Genomic DNA, 27,602 nt, shown 5'->3' with positions numbered 1-27,602 from the left:
GATTGGAGTTAAACGATTTCATTAGTAGCATGCTCGTAACAAATCACTAGATTGCATTTAGAAATATCAAGACCTTCCTCGGCTACAGACGTCGCAATAAGAAGTCGGTGTTGTCCATTCTTGAAGTACTCCAACACATCTTTCTGTCCACTCTTTGTCACTCCTTAACAGAAATACAGTTTATAACTGGTCAGTGTTTAAATTTTAATATAAGTAATATTTTCGAGCGTTATTATCAAAATGTCATATCTGTTGTTTTTTTTGTTTTTTTTTGTTTTTTTTATTTTTAGATTGTTTTCATATAAATGACAAAACAGCTATTACCAAACAACGCGGTATGCAGGCATATAAAATTCCGGCCAATAACCTGTAAATGCCTTGTAGAGTCATTAAACTATATATGAAAATAGGCAAGCGTGTGTAGATGATTCTTTATGATTTGGGAGTCAGTAAATTAAAGGTCATGGTGACCTTTACTAGGGTTTGCGACTTTGAATACAATTAGCACCAAAAATCGGCCCATAAATGAGATTTTCGAATTTTGTAGCCCTTTCCGCATTATAGTTTCACAGCTTACAGGCAAATATTCCTAACACAATGTATACATTGAAACGTGACTTAGTTGCTATTAACCTCGAACATCGAGTTTTCAGGAAGACATCAGATCATATTTACACGGTTACAACAGTTATATTAGTTTGACTTCAGAGGGCCATTGTTTTCATGACGTCAATTTCGTGACTTAATCAGTTTATTCTCTATGATAAATATGTCTACCGTTATGAAACAGCGTTGGAACTTTTTATATTTTTGATTTCCAGCGCATTATGTGTTTGAAAGGTAAAAATGTACATTCCTGTTTAATGCGAGTGAATAAATGCTGATATTCGACTTATAAAAATAAGGCATAAGTTACATCGTAAACAACTGTTGACATATTTGTAAACAGAAGCGGATGGAGAATGTTGACTTATCTTTTCGACAGTTAAACTGTCTTGCAGCGGGGTTGATATACTTGCCGTATGTTTTTCAATGTATTGTATCTTCTTTCTTGTTTTTGTCAGTTAAATTAATGTAATTTGGATGTCATAAAATTATATTTAAAGAGTTCGAATATTTATTATTTTCAAAACATATTGTTGAAGTAGAGGAGTCACATGTAATAACTTAAGGTTTTTCTTGATTACCTACCTCTTTTGAAGACAAGTGCTTGAAATCTTCGTATATCAAACACTGTTGTGACGTCTATTTGCAAAATTCCAAAAGGAATTAGTTCACATATTTCATTGCAAAACTGTGTTGCTTCAGAACCAGTCATGAAACTCAACAACATTGATATTTTATCATCCTTCAATCCAGAAGATCTTGAAAGAACATTTCGTATGATTTCTGTGAACTGTTGTAAAGAATTTGCAGTGACTATGAACAGTGTTTTGTTGGTAATCGTAATGGTGTCCTTGAGGCTCTTCTGATGACTATCCAGTGGTTGATAATCATTACCTGACTGAATGCACACATAGCCTTTATCTTCCAAGTATTTGCAAAGAGACTCAGCATAGTCTTGATCTGCAGTTGCATGAACAACAAACACAACTTGTCGATTGTTTTCTGAAAATGTTTGCATAACTAAAGATAAACAAATCTACAAACCAACGCCACCAAGGTTATGACACGACTTCGATCTTTAATTTCGAAAAACAGGGGAATTAATACGTGTTTATGTCATTTCAATTCATATTTGCTCTAATATTCAACATGTCTTCTTAATTAGAAAAGCTGTTCAGTTTATATTTACCTTTCATCCCATATCAATATTCAAAAGGTAATTTAACCTCTAAGTTATCCAGAAATGATTTGTATAATACAATAAACATCGGATATACGAATCCAAATAATACAAGATGAGACGATATCCGAATTGTTATTTTCAAATGTTTATGTAATTCTATGTTTTCATTCTTAAAGCCTAATGAAAGTTTTAATCTATAAAATACCAAACCTTCTACTGAAGCGGAATCACTTTGCCCCACGAATTCGGCAGCATGTAGAACGTTCAAACTATCTTCTGCGATCTCGGAAGCATTTAAAACGTTCAAACTATCTGTTTCGTTCACCCATCTAACCAACGCTTGGGCCAATTCCCCTGTTCGAACAAATATAATTCCTCGGGCATTCTGTTCATTGCAAAGTACTCCAGTGAGTATTTCCTTAAGTTTGAGTAGTTTGGGATTGTCTGGTTCGGTGTTGAATGATATTTCCCGAAGTTCTACGAAACAAAGACATGACTGACTGCTTGCAATGAAACATGTATCAATATAAACGAGGGTGTAACCCTCCTTTACGGTGCACGGTATTCAGAGGGTCTTTTTAAAGAAGCACATATACACTATTATTTGGTACTCGATTCACAAAATAGTTTACTGTTCTTTCTTACGCAGGATTTGGGTAAACAAATAAAGAGTGTTCGCTACAAAAGAGCGACAAGTGGAGGTCTGGGTACACTTTTGTGGTGCATTAAAGATTTTTACCAGTCCTTTTCTTTCATTCCTACTTCTCCCGTATAGTTTGCCATACAACTGAGTTTATATTATTTACCATCATAAAGAGCCATGATGAAGGCGTCTGTAGGATGTTCTGCTGGAACAACCCTGAAGTCTTCCATAAAATCTTCAAGACTGACAAATGCATCTCTTTTCGTTGCATCACGATGAATCATTAATGCTTTGTTGTAAGCCTGGAAGAACACAAACAAAACATATGTCCATAGAACACGGGTGCCCAGCAAAATCATAGCCTTAGTATAAGGTTAGATGAAGGTTGTGTCATGATAAGGTTATTGTATACCTGGAGCCTGAATGTATTTGTAACTATTTTCCGCTTAATATCAGTTAAAATCTAAGCAATTTCACAAATAATTAAATGCAAGCATCTTAAAAAGATTTGCAAGTATTTAAATGATAATGAAGTTTTAGAGATGAGACAACATTATTTTAACGTTGAACTAACGTTGTGATAAACATCTTTGACATACGTTTTTGCTCGTTTTCTCTAACAAAAAAAACGTTGTCCTTACAGGCTCTTCTCTGACAATAATATTAGACGTGCATTACTTTTCGCTCTAAGGCACTCTTTATTAACTTTCAATTTATAAGCATTTTTTGAATATTTCGTTACATTAATCACAATCTATATGTTTTACTCGTTATTTTGATGATAAACAATGTAAGGGGACGGAGAATCTCGGTAAATCCATGTTCGTTTCAAAAGTTAAACATACTAGGAGTAAAAGGGAAACGTTTTTTTGTATATGTTAATGAAACTTTAAATAACAAGCAGTTCTGTTGCTGTTAGCAATTTATTTAGTATATACACAACCATCTTCAATAATAGTGTATACATTATATATAATGCATTACTATATATTTTATATTAAGTTATTCTTCTTAATTAACTAAATAAAGCTATAATGCATTTGAGATCAAGTACACAAAGCATTTGAAGAATATGTTACAAACAGAAAAAAATATAAAACAATGATCACATACCAATAATGTTGCACTGAAGTATATTTCAAGCAGGGGTAATTATAATTTTAACTAGAATTGAATGGGAAAAAAAACAATTGATATATGATGGTAAAACATGGCAAAACATTTAATCAATTACTAATAATTATGATAGTATATGAACAATATGTAGCCAAGCAGCTCTGGCAAATTTTTCTGCAAAATATCTCGGTGAGAATACATAATATATTCTTATTTGTTTGTTACAAAAACATGACCCCCCCCCCCGCCAAAAAGTTGCAAAATGTTAATTATGAACAAATGTGTTGTTTAGATATTAAGGACAAATAAAAATTCTGCTTTAATCACAGAATTGTCCAAACGATGCTTTCAATAAACTTTAAAATAATTTGTGTTTGAAATGACAAATCTGACAAACATCATGTCTAATGATCAAAATTATCTAAATTTCAATTAATGAATATTGTAAACAGCTTTGCTAAAATCAGGTATAAAGTAAAAGACCTGTGACAGTTAAATATGCAGCAGCACATGTATTTTTTACAGTTCACCCACAGTGATCTTTTTGTCTTGCTTTTTGATAAAAAGGTTGTTATTTGTTTACACCTGGTGGGAAATAAAATTGTATTAATAAATTAATGTTAAAATTTTCTAGACTTTTAAAGGCACAATTAGTTATGACCTCTTATGAGGTATATTCTAAATCAAGCATGAAAATAGTCAAAACCAATTGTCCATATCATGGGACTTTCTTAAAACCCCAGTATATAAAAGTTTAAACTTATCAAGGTGTAGCTACAAACAAATGACTTCAAACCCTGACATACTGTTTTAACCCACAGGGTGATCTAAAAAGAAATGAAAAATTGCATTACAATCAACATTCAACAGAGTTGAAAATATATTCTAAATTTAGCACCAATATAGCATTTACAATAAAAGTAATCAAGTCAGTGATATTGTTGGAACACACCCAAATAAAAGAACCCAGTGAAAAACTGTCAGCTGAGCTTACTAAGCACTATTTCATATGTATGTGTTGGGTGTACCAGCAAATAGAGCAAGACCAAATTTCAGTTCCAAAACCATTTATATATGAAAACAATTGAAACAATTAAAATGATTATATTATATTATTTATACAGAATGACATCATGAGGCTATTAAATTATACACATATGTTAATATGTACAAATTAAGGCTAGTAAAGTTATCTACTATTAATTTATATAGATTTATCTGAAAAAATACTTGCAATATGTACAGTGTCAAATTATGTTAATACAATTGTGTGTTTTCAAAAGCACAATCAATGTTTTCTGTACTGACAGCTGGATCTTAAATGTTTAACATATCAGTTCAACAACATAAATAGTGATCTTGGATTCATTGACAGTTAAAACACCATAACTACTATATACCGAACTGATTTCTTCTTGAAAAAATCATGAATAAAAGAAACCGAACAATCCAGCAAAAACTGAAAGTATCTGGTTTTAAATGATAAATATGGCACAAAATTAACAGAACAGAGTTTTGCAATTGTCTATATGTTGCTCAATGTTTACATAATTGCTGTAAATGTCACATTTTGTATTATTTACACACAAACAAGTTTGACAGGGTTGACTAACAGCTGCATTCTCTTGAAATATGGGATTCTGTTCTGCATCCAGTTTCAAATTGTTTGACCACTTCAGGCTGCTGGCACATAAGAACCTGCAAATAACATAAATGCCATGTTTTTAACAGAATAACAGTACTAACTACTACTGGTAAGGAATACCAGTTAACAATCATTTGAGGCATACACTATTCTATATGTAGTCATAAATTTGATATAGTCACATAGTCATAGTGTAATTTCATGGATTCAAAGATCAAGACAAAATAGATGAAATATATTATGTTTGAATATTTTGCAATGAGTATTAAACAACTACAAGGTAATTGACTACAAAGACGCATTTTGGAGGAGTCAGAAATGCACTGGCTTAGAATCTCTTTTTACTTGAAGACATTTTCTCTGGAGGTGGTATGGAATTCCACACAGCACTATTTTGAACAGGATTTTTTGTCCATAAAGGTCCTCTAGAGCTTTAGCAACCAGGTGGCTATAAGAAAGAAACAATACAATTGTGCTTTTACAAAATCTTGAAATGTATTAAGAAGTATTGCGGGATAAGTCAAAAACCTTGATGTAACTGTCACACTTTTTATCCCAATTGCCTTGAGATATTTTAAGTTTCGTTTAACTGCTTATAGAATTAGTTCTTATTGTTATGCTAAAATTTATAAAAGAGCAAACAAAATAGTTTCACAAAATTGACAAACACGCAGAGGTTGTTGTTTCATAAGAAAATGATATAATCTCATGGCCGTGATCGGAAATAATTTACAACCAGCATGAAACAATGTTATTTAGGAATGAAAAGAACAGAAAAGATTAACTTAAAAATTCAAACCCGCTACTGTTTGGAAACATTTTCATGAAGTGATTGAAAAAAACTAATAAATTACCGCATGATGACTACTCCAATTTAAGTTCGGAAACCTGTCGCAAACAATAACAAATTAATAATAAGTTATTAAGGAATTGGATTACTAAAAAGATGCACTATTCCTGGTTGATGGAATAACTAACACACTTATTTTCATAAGGACATTCACTAAAGGCTTCGGGTTGGGCTGGTGAAGTTGGCGTTTACACTAAACTATGTTTGGGGGGGGGGGGGGGTTACAATTGACTAATGCATAAATTGTTTATATAAGAACAAAAAGGCACATGAGTATTTAATAAATACGACATAGATGTATAAACTTAGGTCTAAATGACCAAATGAACGCTGAATAATTTCGCTTTCTCTTTCACAATTTTATTTTCAATGTTTACCTGTCAATTAAAAACAATACAGCAATAAGACAAGCGCAATCACTATTCATTTATTTCATTCAGTAATTTCAGTAATACGTTCAATCTTTAAAAAGAACAGCATTATGACTCACGTATTCAGAAAGTACAGAAAGTAACGTTTTTGGTTTGTTTTTGTGTGTTATGGGTCATTATGCAGATCGTTCAGAATATTCAAAATGGCCGCAGCTGTCGGCATGACATCAACAAATTATTTCAACTACTATAATATCTTGTTTAGCAGCTTATTGTCACAAAAATCGTTGTAAAAACGAAACTTAACCGTTTAATCTGATGCTAACAAATAAGAAATGAGAAGACCCTGCTGAAATAAAAGTAGAAATGACAAAATTAACATTGTGTCAGAAGCGTATTGAAAACGGATGTCGAAGAATTTGTATCCATTCAATATCGTACCAGTATGACTAGTTAGAGGAAAGTGCACTTTCCGCGGAAAGTATGAAATCGGTGAATGCTCCTGATACGATAATTTAGTGGTTACTGGTACAAAATCTTCGTTAATCCGGGAAACCCCGTACCTTGATTGGAACGCGAAGTTAGATAAAACGTGAAGTTTCTAGATAAACAGTTTTCAAAATATGTAATTCAATAAAAAAAATAAAAACATGCATCTCAGATAAACTCACCTAAGCAATTAAATCAGACTTATTTGCTCTGCTTCCAAACTGGGAGTAGGATTTGTAACGGCTTCATTTGTTGTTGTTGTTGTTCCCTATAGACAAAATGGCGTTCAATGTTCACTTTAAATCTTCATCAAGTTCATTGCAGCGTGAAGGTCGGATTAATATATTCAAGTTTGATTCCATAAGCATTTAGTTTCAGCGATACTTAGTGATTTTGTCGGATGTAATAACTGCTTCAATGACAATTTTTTTTTGCTTCAGACTGTATTGCATATAAGTAAAACACGCTTTCTTATTAAATGCAGTACTATTTTAAACTTATATCCATATATGGAAGTTCCGATCTAAAAAGTACAAGTACCTCGGGTGTTTCCGTAATGAATTTTCATTGGTTTACGGAGGTCAAACCCCGCCCAAAACATGTCCAATTTCCTTGCCGGCGTGCACGCGCTTTATATGAACAATGTATGACAAGCTTTTCTGGTTCTCATTTTCATGGTTCATGGTTCAGTGGTGCCCAAATATTTTCATACCTATCACTCCGGCAAAAAGAAGTAGTCCCTTGCATACACGTACAAACCTTAAGAGGGCTTGTACAGACAAACGCTTGTCTTCAAGCCCGTATAATATATTGTATTAAAATTATCAATCTTTTACATCGTTATGTAGAAATTAGGTGTCAAATATGATTCAGTTGAGTCCTGGTCGTGATGAAAGATGCAGTATAATATATTACCTTGTTTTATCTAATGATTCTTTTTAAGACATATTTAAGAATTGGTAAAGAAGTTGATACAAGCATTTTCAAAATAGATATTGCACATGATGTTCAGTAAATGGCCAATAAAATCATTAAATATTATAGTCTTATTACCTTCCTTTGCTCCAAATTAATTTAACGTTGCTTTCATTTAAAATATTTTATAAAAAGGGTGAGAATTATTCCTTTGCTTATTGAGGATGATTATATTGTTGATGATATATATATATTTAAACAATATTAAGCTTCATTTCGACAATTTCTCATTACCCATGTAGTTGAATGATCATCAACATGATTCTTATTTTGACCACCTAATGCTAAGACTAAGTTGTAGCAACGTAATGCCATTACTTAGTCACGATGTTGTGAATGTGGAGGTTTTCGTCAATGTGTGACAATGTTACTTTGATAACCAACTAACAACCTTCATACAATGTTGTTACATCGCTATAAAACGTTGTTGTAACGTTGTTTGAAGGGTGTGTATTGGTTGCCAAAATAACGTTATATAAACGTAAAATGTAAACTATAAGTTACCTCTAAATGTAACCGACAAGGATTTAGCACTCGACGGATGTCTTTTGATCGGACTTTGGCAATATGTTTCACGAACTCAGCACTCCATTGCAGGTATTTTTCCATTCCAAATGTTTCTGGCAATCTGCATTTCGTCTGTATGAATTCATCCTCCGGAGGAGCACTACGTACAGCTAGATTAACAAAAAACTCACCATAAATAACTTAAATAGATTACCATGTTTTAATAAAATATAAACTCATAAAAAGATAAATTAAACACTTTAACAACAATACATACACATATAAAACATTGATTGGTAAAGATTGTCATACTTGGTAGTGATTTTAAAATCATTATTACGATCTTATAAAAAACTACATTCGAAACTGTATGATCAATTTCATTAAATCACATGCTATACGGAGGGGTGGGGGTCCAATGTCAATTTAATTTTGCGGAATTTTAAGTGAGGGACATGTTCGATGCGGAAAAAGTATTTTGGTGTTCTTGAAGGATATTTTGACCTGGTAAGTAGTTAATATCACTGTTATCGCAATATTACCACGCCTACCCGGAGGCCAGACGTGTAAGCTCCTCTCGGTATTTTAATCTGTGTTTCTAGAGGCCTTAACAAAAAGGTTATTGATGGTATAAGCTCAACGATTACTTGTTAACAAAATAAAATAAAAAAATGAGAGTGACTTGAAACTGTGTTTTAAGTCAAAATATACCGTTATTGGACCTTTTTTGCTTGTATACACTTATTCGCCTTCTGCAGCGACCAAAAACTGCCTAATACTTCCACGGCAAACATAATAGGTGTTTATACATAACAACATAGTACCCATGAAGTGCAAAGGACGCAGTTAAGAAATAGATACAAAATATCGATAACATTTAGCTGAAATGAGTCCAAGAACGGTATATATTTTAACTAAAACACAGTTTTATGTCTGTTTTCTCGGCCTGCGGCCTTGTTGTGGTTGCTCCATTTCCTGTAGCCAAAATTTACTCTAACATATACCTAGTATTCACTCGTCCAGAAAACGTGTTAAAAATCTGTTGAAACGCTTTATTAATACAGTATCAGTCTCGTGCTTGTTAATTGAGGAGACTGTAGCTGGTCCAGGGCGTACTTTATGTTTTATGTGTACTCCTAAAGGTATGAGTGAGTCGTCAACCAATACAACTTTTTCTTTATTTTGTTTCAAAAATATAACATGGGATAGAAGCGGAGAGGTTTCCTAACCCAAAGTTTAAATAATTCAATAACGAAAGAATCTTTTTTTAACATTCTGAAAATCAACATTCACTAAAGTTATATTTAATTGTAATCAGTATAACATTTTGTAAAAACATGCCTTAGCTTTCTATTTTTAAAACTCAATTTGTGATCTAAGCGATTGCTTTATCGGGGAAACTAAATTTATTTGTTCGCCAGGGCGCTCGTGATTATGCATTGGTACGGCCCTACTGGTTATATATTTTCAAATAAATTATATTGAATTAGTACTTTGATGCTTTGCCATATGGTCGTCGATGCGTTTAGCTATATCCTTGACATCATTTGTAAACCAGTCGACATCTCTTCCTGGTACAGGCAGTATATCTGTAATTGCAACAGAAGCTCTATACTTGTTTTCATTTGTAATAATTAACAATTTTGCTTTTTACGCCATCACTGCTTATAATTAGAGTATATGTTTGTAATTCTGTATAACATTATGAAGTTGTATATACTTCCAGAGATGTATCACTCCTGCAAGTGTAACGTGCGAGCCATCATACAAACAAACACCAGACCAGGGAAAAGCATGCTCGACCTGGAAGGGGTCCACTGGTCTTTATATACACTAACTTCTCTATTCTCACATAGCCCGGGCTTTGCTAATTTGCATATCACCAACCAAGTTTACATCCGGTATGAACGTACTTCCGTTTTATACGGAATATTATTATGAACGCACCTCCGCCGCTGTAGACCTTTGCCGCCTACAGGGGACCGTTACACTTCAACCATCAGGAAAGCAGAGCTTTAAATATTGTTGAAGTTCCAACTTACTATGCCTCACAGGACAGCTGAGCTTTCTAGCAAGTGCAGAGAAGTGGAGACTATAAACGCACATCCGCCGCATACAGCGGACCGTTATATAAGTATTAAATTTAAAGGCGCACAATATAGGTTGATTTGCAAAAAATAGTCTTTCTAATTTGCTTGCATCTTCATGTTTAACTTATTTTAACTAAATGATTAAAAAAATCCAAAAAGCGCATGATTTAGTACAGAGAAAAAAATCATTCATATGAATGTGTGTTTTGAATTGTTAGTTACGTAGCCACACATTCCCCATTTAAAAAGCGTCGAAATATCGCTAATGTTTTTTTACCTGTACCTAATTCATATCACTCCTTTGTTTTGGTTTCTTACGTCAAATGAGTTAAACAGGATAATGCATTAAAATTAAAAAAACACACACTATTGTCTACCTATATAGTGCACCTTTAATATATGATCACAGAACTCGTAGTTTTTTTTTCATTTAATGGTTCACTTGTAGAATATGCTATAAACGTACTGGTGAGTTACGAAAAGTACCATATTTACCATCATAAAGAGCCATGATGAAAGCGTCTGTAGGATGTTTTGCTGGAACTACTCTGAAGTCTTCCATAAACTCTTCAAGAACGGCAAATGCATACCTTGTCTTTGAATTGCAATGCATCATTAATGCTTCGTTGTAAGCCTGAAACACAAATATAACTTCTTCTGCTCCCCGTTATTCCGGATTAACGATTCAAAACTGACCCACGTTTTGTTTATGGCTTTTAACAAGATAACCAACCAATCCTTATAAATGCCATAACATAGTAGCGCTACCCTTTCGCATGTACACACTACATAAGTATATATTTGAAAAATGAAATTGTTACCTCTAAATGTAACCGACAAGGATTTAACACTCGGCGGATGTCTTTTGATCGGACTTGGGCGATATTTTTCGCGAACTCAGCATTCCATTGCATGTATTTTTCAGTTCCAAATGTTGCTGGCAATCTGCATTTTGTCTGTATGAATTCATCCTCCGGAGAAGCACTAAGTACAACTAGATTAATAAAACATCACGATTATCTTAAAGCTCTCCCACTTGTTACATTGTTTTAAAAATGGAAAATTCATAAAAGGAGTTATTAAACACTTAACAGCAATACATATAAAGCCTCTAAAGTATGGATTTCTAAAGATTGTCCTATTCGCTATTGTTTAATGATTTGTAAATCTTTGTTAAAATTTAAGAAAACATTTAAAACAATGTCATCTACTTCATTATATTGAAATACAATATACATCTCTTGTTTGCTATTTGTGGAAACCTGTACCCTGTTATACATGTTCTATAACCACTTATATTGTATTATTACTTTGATGCTGAGACATATGGGCGTCGATGCGTTTAGCTATTTCTCCGACAGCATTTTCAAACCAATCGACATCTCTTCCTGGTACAGGCAAAAGTTCTGTAATTGCAATAAAGAATAACAGTTTTCCTTTTAACGACTCAGCGTTGACAATTTCGTAATCAGATCTCAAAAACACAAGGTAATTCACTGTGTAAAATTATGCATTTGAATGTAACGCGGGTATTCATATATACGCCTTCCGCATGCGTAGTCCACATCTGTGTTCGGCAACCTAATTCCATTTGTCCTTAGTATTCTTAGTGTCCGCAAAGAAATAAAGTAAAACAAAAGTAACTCTAATAAGAAATGTCATTTTTGTTTATACTTCAATAGTTACCACAATTGCAATTAAACCGTCATGAAGAATAAACATTTAATTTGAACATCATTTCCGGGAAAGCAAAGTTTGATTGGAGGTTTTATTGCAAAAACTGAAGATTTAGAGCTTTTTGAAAATAGCCACCCCACCAGTCAAAATCGTGTTTATAAACAAAATAAAACAAAAAAGTTATGTTTTACATATTTGCACTTGAAAATACTTTTACTTGTCTTCGTCTGTGATAACCACAATCTCCTTCCTTGCTTTTTACCGAAATTTCAAAATCCACAAATTATCACATTCAAAAGCTGGAAACGGTATTAAATGTCGAAAATCAGCTATGGGTGTATTAAATACGTTTTATATTAAAACGTGGTTATCGTGAAAAAGCAAAATAAAGCATAGTTTTATGCACACGTATCTTAAATAGCAAACATATTACTTTAACAGTTAAATGCCCATTGCCTATTTTTGTTGTGTATTAAAAATTGAAACCTTTTCCAAAGATTTAATTCTTATAACAGTCATCGAAATTTATCATTTGCATGAACAAGCTCGAATTAATTTACTCCTGCTTTGCATTACATTTTTTAAAGAAGCCCTGCTGTATCAAACCCAGAATTTGAGCAAGCCCACGGAACGCATTGTAAGACTTCTGCCAATTTCGAACAATGTTATAACAAGTTGATAAGTTAAAACATGAACTCTTGTAAGAAAAATAATTTACCCTGAGCCTAAACCTACTAGTATGTTGTCGTATATCAATCCTTTTTTTACCCGGTTTTGTGGAAATTACAATTTGGAACAATATAGCCCAAAGGTGAAACAAAGTAAAACAAGGTTTCTGACGAACAATAGGTAAGCCTATTTTGCACAAGTTTGAATTACGGTCATAATAGAACTATTTATTCGGCGCAGTGTTACCGTGAGCGTGGGTCTTGAGTTTGCAATAAGCACTGAAACTTCTCTGGAAACTCATAACTCTGCATTCATCTGCTTGCGCAATGAATACACAAATAGGCTGTAGTAAATTACCTTCAACCGGTGAGTTCACAAATATTTTCAATTCCTCAATTGTAAGTGGCGTTTTCACAGTACAGAGGAATTTTGCGTCCATGTTAGCCATTAGTTTCTTCATGTGATTTAGACCTTGGTCCCATTCTGTCCTTCCACCAACTCCCAACGTTGAAGTAAGTCCAACAATCTACAATTATGAGGATATAATCATATAAAGCTCTTACAAATATAGACGCCTAATATGACTGTTTGTCTCATAACACTTAACACTTCAAAAAGTAATATCGACTACTTCTATTGAAAAAACAACAACACGAAACATATAGGCGCAGTACCGAATAAGTGGACACTGGCGAGGTGAGCTACTGGATGAGATGCTGTTATTGCACCACAATCTCGTTAATTACAATGTGTTTACGTATCAAGAGATCGTGACGTCATAATCAAAGGCCTATGACTTTCTAACTATTTATACTTCATTGGAATTTTGATATATAGAAGAATCTTTAAATAATATATGGACTTTCCTTAAGTGCAGTTGAATGATCTTTTCACGATTAATGACGATTTACCAGCCGAAAACATTATGCCCGCCTGAATAAAAAATCGGTATTTTTATTTGTTTTGAATTTCTATTTTTTCCTATAAACTACTTTTATTTCGAAATGTTTCATTTTCGCGGACACAAACCATGTTTTTGCGAAAGAAATGCAGTTTTCGAGAAAATGGGCCAACAATTTATAGAGCACGATAAACGAGAAAATTGGCTGGTAAAATAATATTATTACATGTCCTTTCCAGAAACAAAATTATACATAATAAAAAATGTCTTATGCCGTTGACAGTGCATATAATAGTACAATGTAAACTACAGGGACAATTATGTGTGCTATAATTTTTATTTCCGGCGCCTGGTAAACTTACAGCACCATAGCCATACTTTTATCATGAAAAGTTTATTGAACTTTTAAAATTTTCTAATGTCGTAAATATCGAATACTTGGCGGTCAATATTCAACTTATTTGCTTTTCCACGAACTCTGGCAAATAATTACGACTTTTGACCGATAAAGCCACTTCATACGCCTAGTGTACATGTACTAACAAACAACGAAACGTCGGTTATTACTCACTTGGGGTAGTTGTGAAGAATCAACGTTTTCCCGCAGTTTTAGGTCAATATATCGGCTCATTATTTCATTATACATGTGTTGTTTATTTGAGTGATGACATTCGTCTACAACTATCAGAGAAAAGTCGCCGACGCTTTCAATTTTCTTTGCTCTTAAAGCATTTAGAAATATTTGTGCTGTTACAACGAAGATGTCTCTTCTGCAAATAAAATAAATACTACAGTTAAAAAGTGTGTAGTATTAAGATAAACAAACAAATACCGCCAATTAGATAAAATAAAAAGGTTCTTTTTTATATTATGATCATTCATTCAGACCAAAATTTGTCTCGACATAGAGCTTATTCTTGACAAAAACACACATGCCTAATATAAGTATACATTTCCATAATCTATTTATAGATTACAACAAGCCCATGCCTGACATACAAAAGCACAGTTTGCATGATAAGAATCCAGAAACTCGCCATTTTCATTGTTTCAAATTCAGTAATATTACACAAATACTTGCAATTCAAGGAAATCCCAGAGCATATGCAATTTCAACCTGTGGACGTTTCCACTGAACACCTTTGTCCTGTAACTAGGTAGTAGTTTTTCAGACACGTTTCCTAGCTGAATGGCTAGCGCTTCGTTTTCCACAAGCAATAAAATACGATCCTTCTTTCTTTTTGCCCTTTTCTGTCTTAGATGAACCTAAATTAAAAAAAAAGACAAAAAACAATCATGCGTGATAATTATGTTCTCATTAGTGTTATTTGATGATGACTCGTCATAACTGTAATGGCTATTTATCACCGTAGATGCAAACACGACAGTACATTTATGAACAGAGGATGTAAAACAGCATTATCATATTATTTTTGAATACGTCACGTTGACTTCATGAACTTATTTATGAATGTGTATACATAGGACGTTTGATATTTTCATCAATTGTTTCACATAGATCCATCAACACTCATTTAGAATCGATTTTAAAAAAACATTATTACCTGCATAATTTTGCATGCTACTCTGGTTTTTCCCGAGTTTAGTGGAGCCATCACTATAACGTTTTTGCCCTCACACCCCTCTTTTGCTAATTCATGCTGGTAGCCTCGTAGACATATATCAACGTCATACACATTCGTTCCAAAACAGTCTGGGTCATCGGTTCCTGCTAAAATCTGTCTTTTTTCTGCAACTTAGAATTTTTAAGTCGAATAATTAAAGGCAATAATTTGCTTTATATACAAGATAGAGTTATCTAACTTATTTATTGAAGTAGCTTGGATAGTAGGGAACCCATGTTCAAATTTTCAATGAAATATGCAAAACCTTTACAAGAGTTTCTAAGTCAAATAATTAAGGGTCATAATTTGCATTTTTTTTGCAAACTAGAGTTATCTTACTGGGTTATTCAAGTAGGATGTATGGGTGCGTACCATATTGTTAAGCCTCAATACAATACAACAAGTAGTTGATCACTCACTTAAATTGTATAATGTAACAGAAATTCAAATCATAATACACTTTGAGAGGTTATAAAAGGAAGAATCAGAGACGATTCTTTAAATTATTCAGTCTTTAAAAATAAAAATTGATACAAAAGAAGAAACCAAAAAGTTACAAACTATACGAAATATTGAAACCGAACTTCTCAATTCACTAACAAATCAAAAGCTAGACAAATTAAACAAAAAAAGCACGAAAAATTAAGTAAAGTTAACGACGAAAAGATGAGAGGAATATTTATTACATCTAAAGCTGAATGGATCGAAGGGTTTAAAAAAATACTAAAACATTTTGCTAAATTAAATTTGGAATCAAACGATCACAAAAAAAAATAACCAGCGAAACTTTAACGGCAATATTATATCAGATAAAAATAAAGTTAAAGCTCATGCAAAATCATTTTATTACGAGTATGTAGAATATCCAGCATTATGCAAAATGAAAATAAATGTCTTTCAAATAAAGATCATGGACATGAAGATCTTACTAAATATGATTTTTAACGCGATAAAGGCAATGAAAAATAACAAAAGTCCACGGTCGGATGGTTTGACCACGGAATTTTATAAAACTTTCTAGAACGAAATAGAACTTGATACCGTTTTGAAATTATATATCAATCGGAAGTTTGACATAATTGCAAAAACAGAGTAGCAGTACCTTTCTTCCGAAAAAATAAAGATATAACTCAAATCAACAATTGGAGACCGATCTCACTTTTAAATAAAGATTATAAAATAGCTTCAAAATTAATTTCCTATAGAGTAAAACCAGTCTTATAGAAGATAATAAATTATGACCAGAAAGGTTTCATCAAGGGCGATACATTGTGAAAATGTAATGATTCTTCAAAAAGTAATCAAGTTTACAAATGAAAACAATAATAAAAGTTTTTTTTGTTTCAGATTTTAATAAAGCTACAAATAAACATATTTAGTACTGCCAACACATATCAGAACACATGCCTATTCACCAACCCATAATTGCCAAGGAACATCTTTTAAAGAGTTTAAGCATTTAAGGGATTCGTTTAAGTTTGATATTGTCAGACATAAAATCATTTCGTATGATATATGAACGAAATACATGCTTAGAATATGCCAAGTTTAAAGGAGAGCTCAATTGTTAATAATTATTCAGTATCTTTCAGTCACTGTTTATGATTTTTCATAAAAGTAATTAGAATAACTCAATTTAAACTTATGTTTTAAAACGTGTTGCCAACATCATCAATTAACGAGTATTTTAAAAGTATTTACCTGTAATTGACTAATTTTGCATGCAAACTAGAGCTTAATGAGAATGAATATTTATAATTTAAGTTGCAAACAGCTTATAGATCAAGGGCAGTGGTAAATCTGATGTTTTGTTTAAATTATATATAATCTATTTAAAATGTAAGGGTATATACTTTTCAAGAGCAAATCTAATTTGAAATTTGAGTATTAAGTACTTCTTCCAAATATTTACGGTATAGACTTATAAGGGCGATTTCCAATCTATTGATCAATCGTGAAGTAATGCTGTTCACTTAACCAGTTTGGGTAAATTCAAGGTAGATTAAGGTCAAGCTAAGAAGAAATTAGCCAACGCTTACCGAGAAGAATTAATTAAAAGGAATTTAAAAACAACAATAAACAGGCGTTCGCAAAAGTTCACCATGATCATAAAATTAGAGCTCACGCAAACTAAATTGGAAATGTCTAAACAACATATTTGAGAAAGTGTACATAATTTCTCTTTTACTGTTAATAAATGAGGCAAGTGTCAATCAATGAAATGTGTCTCGATGCTAAACAGTTACAAAGTTGAAATGATGAAAATTGTTGTTCATATCACTGCAAGAGTGAGCTGAATGCATCCAGTGATGATGCTGAAACAGTTTCTGCTGGAAGGCACATCCATTGGATAGAAGGTGTTGGCATACACTGTTAGGTAAATTTTCTCCTTGAAAAACCTTTGGTTGCGTCAAGTAAGTCCATGAACAAGGTTTTGATGCATTTTGTAGAGAATGACAAGTCTATTGCTTTTTTGTCGAATTCCAGCCTAGGTTCTGAATCACAGCCAGTGGTCTTAGGAACAAAAAATATCAAATATTTAAATCAAATGAACAAAAAACAATTATGAATAAAATTATTAAGTAGGTGTTTAAAACTTAAACATAGTCATATACTGTTGAACAGGTAGGGACCATGCGCGTATTGTCACTTGCAACACATATATACATGAGCAGTTTTTGATATAGCTTTAGTATTGAAGTATCCACTGAGTTCATATGTGATTAACTGTTTTGTGATATGTTCTATAAACGGTTTGCTTAACTGTTAACCGTTTGAATGAATTTTAAACTGCTACCAAATAATAAGGTAAGTGCATCAATCATATAGGGCGTGTTTTCTATGTTTTTAATTATGCACTTACTAGAATTAGCGATTTGCGCTTGTTAATTATTATATAAATAACTCGGGTAGTGGGTTCAGTAACATTGGCTTGGTAAATTTGGCATCTTAAAATATTTTTTGACAATGTTTTTTTTATTATTTTTTTTGTCTTGGAATGAGCGAATTTTTGCGTAAATGTCTGGAAACCAGTGATATAAGACTGCTGACAAGAGAGCAGATCGCAGTTTTCATATTTACGATTGAGAATTGATGTTTTATTGCTAAAAACGTTCAGAAAAAATGTAATGTTTGGCAGTTCACCAAACAATTGAGACCTGTTCTATTGTGAGTTATCTCATACGACTGAATTGAAGGCACTGATGCCAAAATAAGCTTACTCTCAGACAAAAAAAAAATAAAGGTCAAAACTGTGAATTTGTGAGATTGCAACTGTAATAAAAACAGCGGAAATAAACCGGAAATGGAAAATTTCGTTATCTATCAACCAATTCTATATTATAACAGCTGTAAAACTATCAGATCTGCCTAGTTGCCATCATCTTAGATTCATGTGCCAGTCTAGGATAAAATGTGCATAAGTTATATATATATATATATATATATATATATATATATATATATATATATATATATATATATATATATATATATATATATATATATACTAAACATATATTAAAGAATATATATATATATATATATATATATATATATATATATATATATATATATATATATACTAAACATATATTAAAGAATATATGTAGTATAAATGTGGTTCCCATTGGAACAAATTTGTTGCCCTAGCTCAATTGATACCGAGTACACCAGTATTGTTCTAGCAGTTGTGGGATTCAAGGATTCAATATTTGTACCTGACCCACTTTTGAACCTATGTTTACGTTACCGATTAACTACCATTGATGAGTGTGTCACAGTACTAAATTGCAAAGATCAGGCTGAATTTTATTTAATCCGCATTAGCATTAGTTAGCAAGCAACTCTCAAACAGCTGTCACAGCCCAGTCCCTCGAATAGCCACACTCTTGGCAGAATAGAGAGTGAACTTGAAAATGTAGTTCAGTACAAACCAGCCTACTAATTTGCAAAGGCTGTGCTTATCATCCGGCTGTTTTGAGTATGATCCTCAAGACTGAATGAAACCATACACTGCCAAGAGAATCTTGTCAATACATGAAAAAGAAAATTATTACTTCTAAATTCATTTGCAATCTGCTGCGGAAAAAAAACAAATATTCATAGTCATTGACAAATAAGTTCATTTTGTTTTTCAAAACTTTTGGTGGATTTCAACCTGAAATGTAGTCAAAACGACATTGTAACGAAATGTGAATTTACTCACCAATAGTACATGCCACAAAATCGCCTTCATCGTGAAGTGGCAGTTGGGTTTGTTAAGATACGCCCCAATAAATGAAATATCACAAATTTCAAATATCTCGTTTGTGTCTGTGTTTGTAGCCATTTTTAAAGTCTAAGAAGTTCATACGCCACCATAAACGCTGTCGAAAGATCTTTCGTAGATCTACGAAATAAGGTACTGAGAACACATTTCGAACGTAAATAATTAATGAAACGGCAAATACCGGCAAATATCTGGAAGTGTTCGTATTAAGTTTTACGGACCCAAAGCTGACATTCGTTATCTCGTTTTGCTCTGAAGAAGAACAAATGAAAGTAACTGTTTGCCAATGCGTTAAAGAAACTGTTTTTGGTCAAATATATGCAGAGCAATAATGCAAAACTGAATTAAGAGCCACAGGGACAATCATGACAAATGTACAGACTAACCTTTATGCAATTTACGAACAATGGGCATAAGGAGATCTGTCAGCTCCTTTGAACTCCGTTCATCTAAAAGGCAATAAAAAGATAAATGCATGTCTGCCGTTTTATTGTAACTGCAAATGTATATTTTTGTAACGTTGACAGTAAGATTTTTAGACACAAGACGCAATACCTGCATATCTAAAATTGATTAACTGTATACAGACTAGGTCTGGCCGTGAAAGTGTCGTGTTAGGAACACATAACGAAACATACTATTATTCCACTCATCCTTTAATTTGATATCATAATCTTTTTGGCACATTTCAGTGTTTGCCTACTTTCCAAACGTAGATGCTAACATAATACAAAAATAACTTCAGTTACCTGACATGTCTGTACCATGCTCAAATTTCTCTATAATTGTCTGTATTAGAAAGTCCGTTATTCTTTGGTGGTCATTTGTATTGTAGTTCCGAAACAGGGCCACGCAATCGAGAACTTAAAATAATATCTGGTACATATAGCATATGTTCTGGAAAATTCCTGTACATAAACAACGCAAATGCATCAAGAATTGAGTGAGCAGTTTGAATAAACTCCATACAGCTGTTCTCACACCTGTATTCGAATTATCTTTCTTAAATAATATATTAACCAATTCTTACTAAACAGTCAGCACTTTAAATATCTGTTGCTTTACTCTTGCCGGGTAAAAAAAAACATATTTCAGGTTTTAACCAAGAAAACCAATCTTGGTAACTGACGTAAATGACGTCATCGTGTTTAATTTTCTTAAATTATCCAGTCATTTTGTAGATATAACATTTGTCAGGGAACGACAGATTACCTGGTATATTAATCGACACGCCTCTTTGACGACAGAGCATCTCCAATTGATGTAAAGCGCTTTCAATCGTTGCGTCATCTAAATGCACAATTAAATATCAAGACAGGATCTTTATATATACTCATCGTGCCTCATCGTTAGTGTCTTTATCCGATAGTTTTAAACATATTTCAATTATATGATAAATGTTTGTTTAATATGTGACTTTCAAAATCATAACAACTCATCATATAAATATATACTTAAAGTCATTTGTTTTATGAACCATGGATTCTAAGAAACATACTCACCCTCATTTGTTATGTCAACTAATTCGCGAGCTTTCTCTGAAATGGGATCGTTTTGATATAGATGTTTAAGGCTTTCATACTTTTTAAGTTCATTAAGAATAGATTGTTTGATATCGGGCTCTTGGATGCAGTTACATATTCGTTGCACTGAACTAATAATGCGGCCAACATACGCCTTGTAAATGCGCTTGTCCAATATAGGAGTTCTCTTGTGTACCATTTCATTTCCACAAGGCTATCGATGTCAAGTCTGACATATATCAACGTCATACACATTCGTGCCAATATAGTTTTGCTCCGGGAATCAAAGATGGTGTCTACAAGTATTTTCTACTACAACTACTGCTGCTGCTAATGGTACTACTTCTACTGCTTCTGCTGCTGCTGCCGCTATCGCTGCAACTGGTTCTGGTGCTGCTATTTCTACTTCTACTACTACTACTACTACTACTACTACTACTACTACTACTACTACTACTACTACTACTACTACTACTACTTCTACTACTACTGCTACTACTACTGCTGCTGTTGCTGCTACCGATGCCGCTGCTGCTGGAACTTTTGCTGCCGCTGCTGCTACTCATCCTACTCCCACTACTACTACTACTACTACTATTGCTGCTGCTATTGGTGCTGCTGCTACTGCTACTTATAATAATTATAATAATAATAGCAATATAAACAATAATAACAACTAGAGATTGCTTTTTTGAAAAAGCGCATGTCTCCCCCATTGTGTGGTCGTAGGTGAGAAATAATCAATGATGGATCCCAAAATCAATAGGGGCCATCAACTAGTCATGACTAACTGGCATACCAAGTATGAAGTTCCTGGGTGTAAACGTTCTTGAGTTATTGAGCAGAAACCGGTTATTCACCTCAAGGTCAGTGACCTTGACCTTTGACCAACTGATTGCAAAATCAACTAGACATCATGACCAACCTCACTTCAAAGTTTGGTGAACCTAGATCAAAGCATTCTCCTGATATTGCACGGAAATATTTTTTTACATTAGAGGTCACAGCGACGTTGACCTTTGACCTTGTGACCCCCCAAAATATAGGAGTTTTCTAAACCTCATGATCAACCTCCCTACCAAGTTTGGTGAACCTAGGTCAAACCATTGTCAAGATATTGAGCGGAAATGTTTTTTACATTGGGGGTCGCCGCGACCTTGACCTTTGACCTAGTGACCCCAAAAACAATAGGGATCTTCTACACCTCATGACCAACCTCCCTACCAAGTTTGGTGAACCTAGGTCAAACCGTTCTCAAGATTTTGAGCAGAAATGTTTTTTATATTGGGGGTCGCCGCGACCTTGACCTTTGACCTAGTGACCCCAAAAACAATAGGGATCCTCTACACCTCACGACCAACCCCCCTTACAAGTTTGGTGAACCTAGGTCAAACCATTCTCAAGATATTGAGCGGAAATGTTTTTTACATTGGGGGTCGCCGCGACCTTGACCTTTGACCTAGTGACCCCAAAAACAATAAGGATCCTCTACACCTCACGACCAACCTCCCTACCAAGTTTGGTGAACCTAGGTCAAACCATTCTCAAGATATTGAGCGGAAATGTTTTTTACATTGGGGGTCGCCGCGACCTTGACCTTTGACCTAGTGACCCCAAAAACAATAGGGATCCTCTACACCTCACGACCAACCTCCCTACCAAGTTTGGTGAACCTAGGTCAAACCATTCTCAAGATATTGAGCGGAAATGTTTTTTACATTGGGGGTCGCCGCGACCTTGACCTTTGACCTAGTGACCCCAAAAACAATAGGGATCCTCTACACCTCATGACCAACCTCCCTACCAAGTTTGGTGAACCTAGGTCAAACCATTGTCAAGATATTGAGCGGAAATGTTTTTTACATTGGGGGTCGCCGCGACCTTGACCTTTGACCTAGTGACCCCAAAAACAATAGGGATCTTCTACACCTCATGACCAACCTCCCTACCAAGTTTGGTGAACCTAGGTCAAACCATTGTCAAGATATTGAGCGGAAATGTTTTTTACATTGGGGGTCGCCGCGACCTTGACCTTTGACCTAGTGACCCCAAAAACAATAGGGATCTTCTACACCTCATGACCAACCTCCCTACCAAGTTTGGTGATCCTAGGTCATGCGGTTTTCCAGTTATCGATCGGAAACGAAGTGTGACGTACGGACGGACTGACGGACTACCGGACTACCGGACTACCGGACTGACGGACAGGGCAAAAACAATATGTCTCCCCCAGAGAGGGGGAGACATAATAATATCAATAAAATAAAATTTAAAATATCTTTTTTTTTAGACTACTGCTGCTGCTGCTACCACTGCTACTGCTACTACCACTGCTGCTGCCGCTGCAATTGGTGCTGCTGCTGCTGCTGCTACTCCCACTACTACTACTACTACTACTACTACTACTACTACTACTACTACTACTACTACTACTACTACTACTACTACTACTACTACTACTACTACTACTACTGTTGCTGCTGCTGCTACTGCTGTTTATACTACTGCTGCAGCCACTGCTACTTATAATAATTATAATAATAATAACAATTATAGCAATAATATTAATAACATTAATAGTAACACTAATATTAGCAGTGCTCCAGCTAGGCCTAAATAGCAGGGTGGGGCACCCTGCTGCCCTTTTCCAGCACCCTGCTGCCCTTAACTACACCCTGCTGTGCCCTTTTGTTTGACAGAGTTAATTTTCAGAAATAAGTATGAAAATAATAAATAGAAATAGTTTTGACGCTAAATTAAAGAAAACAGATAAGGAGTAAGGTAATCATAAACTAACTATTAGGATTGAAAGTAATTACAACAAAAACACAATTCAACATTGGCCCTTGCAAGTGCCCGATCAAGGCTCATTGAAAGTGCCCTTTTTAACCTAGCACCCTGCCCTTTTCAAATCCTGGCTGGAGCACTGTATTAGAATATCTACTTTAGGATTTCCACACAAGAAAGTGGTAAGAAAAGCCGACGTACTATGTGGATGTGAATTTTAAAAATCATAATTACTCATCATAGAAATATGTACTGAAATTCATTTGATATATAAATCGTAAATAATCAGTAAACATACTCACTCTCATTGTACTTAGCAAGTTCTTTAAGAAGAGATTCTTTCAATCCTGGCTCTTGCATGTAGGCACATATTTGTTGAACAGCATCGACTATGCGGCCTAAATACGAGCGGTAAATTGCCTCGTCCAATTTAGGAGTTCCCTTATGTGCCATTCTATTCCTCAAGTCCATAAGGTTATTGATGGCATGTTTGAGCTGTCTGTGCAGACCGTCATTTTCGTCTAGTTCGCATGCAGTTAGAAGTACACGGACACAAAGGGGACTATCCCACTTGGTCAAATCTGTGTTTCCCCTTAATGGATACAGGATATCTTTATGTATTATATTTCTACCAATAGATAACGAGATAACAGCCATGTTATGAATCAAAAACTCATCTAGTGACCATGGTTGAGACTTATGGTCTTTTGGTGTGAGTTCTCGGACTCTTTTTTGTAAAAGATGCAATAACGCTCTCCTACCACAGTCAGTCAGTGCCCGATTTACATTGTAAAAATATACGTTTTCATCCGCCGTACTTCTTGCGTCTGCCATGCTGTACAATCTGAAAAAAGAATACTGGATGATTTCAAATTGATGTATCTATCATTACTGGTTTCGTGAGTACTGCTTAGAGCTTTTAAACCGTCAAATAACAGAATAATTCCATACGTTCCTTCTTTTTATCCATATGGATAATTGCTCAGTTATAAGAATGGAATACTTTGAAATATATAAATGCTTCGACAGATTGTGTCAAAGAGCGAAAGATAGCGTTTTACTTACACTTACGGAAAAATGTCAACTGAATCAGACAGTAACTGTTGTTGTTCATATTTTGAATGAAATTTTTATATATCAATATTTATATGAAAAACTACAGAAACAAGCTCAGTAGCGAAATGTTTAAACATTATAAACCCCGGTTACTGGCAAATCAAATCAACAATTTACTCTTTCAGGGTCTTGTATTGATTCATGACTACATCTGGCATCCTACGCTGTATGAATGCCGTGAAAAGTAATCTCCTTTAACTATATATGTTCACTATTTGTTGGTCCATCGGGATCGTATTAAAGTATACATTCGTATACCTTCTATATGACTAGTGTAGCGTGTGCGAAGTGTACACTATTTTATCAAACTTATGACAGAACTCTTAAATAAATGACAAAAGATGAAACTATATAATAATTGTCCTCAAGGTTACTTAACCTTTTGAGTGTATACATTAAATGATTTTGATTAAGCTCCAAATAAATAAGCACCAAATAATTATAGAAGAAGTTTTGTTAAAGTAATTTTCCTTTTGGCAAAATGCCTATGATCAACTTTTTAAAATGAATTTCAAACTCTTTAAATCTACTGCTTTGCCGATGATCTCCTATTTTACGCCACAAACATATTGAAATAGTTCCAATTAGTTGCAATAATCAGTTTTTGCGTTTATAGAACCAGTCAATCAACATGTCTTTGAACAATGAATAATTATTCTTTAATAAATTCAACTAAAACACACTATGGCAGAAGTAGTTTAATCATCAAAGTCAATCTAACTGTTTAAGCATGGGGTAATCCAATGACAAACAATAGAAAAAGTACGTGTGTATTTCTTATCAAATACTATTGAACAAAAGCTGCCACAAAGAAATGACCCCGATTAAACCCTGTCGGAGTGATAGTCAATGGTATAATATGAAGTACATTTAGATGGATAGTTGTAACTGGTATATGGTCATGAGTGTGGTGAGGGAATATTGATATATGTTTAATTTCTCATAGTATTGCAATATAAATTTTAGAAGAATGCATGCTAGTACATTTTATTGCATAAATACTAAATATCCTCCAGGAGAACACTGAGGTTCGACGACTTTATCATTTATCAAAATACATATTGACACTTTTAAAGGTTAAAGCTAAGACACGAAATGTTCCTATGAAATAAATCCCTCTTTATATTTTATAACATTGAATTCCAATTGGGACCTGACCTTTCCGTTTTTGAAATCCCCTTTGTACAGTTATAGCCTCAAAGTTTTGCCTAGACCTCTGAGATAAGAGCGCGAATTATATGCGCCACACACCTTCCTATACAGTAGTGCCCTACAATTCTGAAGTTGAATTGAAATCTTATCAGTATAACACAGCTACTGCTAAAGAAATAAAACGGTCGGATACACGGACGAACGGGCAGTGCGATAACTATATGACCACCCTTCTCGGGAGTTACAAACTGTTTTATAACCATTAATTCCTACTAGTAATATGCCAAAGGAAAAAATGGAAGAAAAAAATGGGGCAAAGCTATAATTTATTTAACACGTGACGTCAGGGGTTTTCATATTTCCTGGCTATATCTATTTTTGGCACTTAATTTTCTTTTGATTATAAATAGAAGTACAATCAATGGGTTATGAAGATTAACTATATGTATCTGTTGGGATTTCTTATGGAGTTTAATTTACCTCCAACTTTGTTTCGGCCATGTATATTGTTCGTTTAAAACGATATACGTCATTTAATTTGAATATATGACATTTTTCAATTCCTATCCTGGTTTGTCAATAACTCGAAACAAATAAACTCAACTCATACTTTTAAGAGAATACTCATAGAATTTAATTCATTGCCTAAGAAATGAATTTACTTATAATACTTCCAAGGGATCTAACTCATTACTCAGTAAATTATAAGTACCGAGTTTCCAATTTTGACAGTATTATTTAACCGTCTCGTCTCGCTGATCTCACAACGTAATAATTTTTGCAAACCCAGATTTCGCAGTATGTTCACAAGTTTTTACTCCCACTCTACCTCACCCAATTCATAGGCCAGTTCGTTTTTACCGTATCATACCTAATATAGTCTTTTCAATTTTCGCTTATAAGCCATGCCTGTTTGTGTTCATATTATTTTTCATTCTTTTTATTCATGTTGTACATATTTAATTTTTCACACTATCAGTCATCCTTTTTTTACTTTTTGCTATACTGTTTTCTTACCATTTGTCTTACATCATGCATTTTGTATTCTGTTCTATTGGAGGGCGTTTAATTTCCCTCCAAATTTGTTTCGGACATGTATATTGTTCGTTAAAATGTAACGATATACTTTATTTGATTTGAATAAATGACAGAAATGTGTCTGTGCATTGTCAATACATTACCGTTTTAAATGATAAAGCACTTACTATTTAATTTACTTCCTGCTTTACATCGTCACACTGTGTTTTGAAATAGATTATTAAAACACACCTAAATTTACTCCTGTATCTTTAAATTGATGCATTGTGAAGTTAAATGAACACTGTAATTAATCAAAGAAATGCATTTTGTAATACGAAGTTAAAAAATTTCGACGACCGTTCCCACGACTTAAATTCTTACAATGAA

The 27,602-nt window shown here is 33.7% G+C and overlaps 1 protein-coding gene across 1 annotated transcript; it reads right to left on the bottom strand.

Annotated features, from left to right (window-relative positions):
• LOC128223276 (uncharacterized) lies at positions 1-27,602 on the bottom strand. Its single transcript, XM_052932565.1, has 19 exons — positions 27,401-27,602; positions 24,230-24,771; positions 21,120-21,155; positions 20,830-20,907; positions 20,367-20,480; positions 20,004-20,066; positions 15,288-15,478; positions 14,804-14,988; positions 14,294-14,492; positions 13,179-13,347; positions 11,786-11,881; positions 11,297-11,469; positions 10,971-11,109; positions 9,879-9,974; positions 8,383-8,555; positions 2,596-2,734; positions 2,000-2,266; positions 1,192-1,608; positions 1-163 (listed from the first exon to the last, which is right to left on the bottom strand). Exons 2-19 carry the CDS (start codon positions 24,759-24,761, stop codon positions 9-11), a joined length of 3,222 nt encoding a protein of 1,073 aa, XP_052788525.1. The 5' UTR covers positions 24,762-24,771; positions 27,401-27,602; the 3' UTR covers positions 1-8.

Source organism: Mya arenaria, chromosome 17, assembly GCF_026914265.1.
Source record: "Mya arenaria isolate MELC-2E11 chromosome 17, ASM2691426v1".
In the NCBI taxonomy this organism is placed as follows: Eukaryota; Metazoa; Mollusca; class Bivalvia; order Myida; family Myidae; genus Mya; species Mya arenaria.
This window is presented reverse-complemented; position numbering and strand designations above follow the sequence as displayed.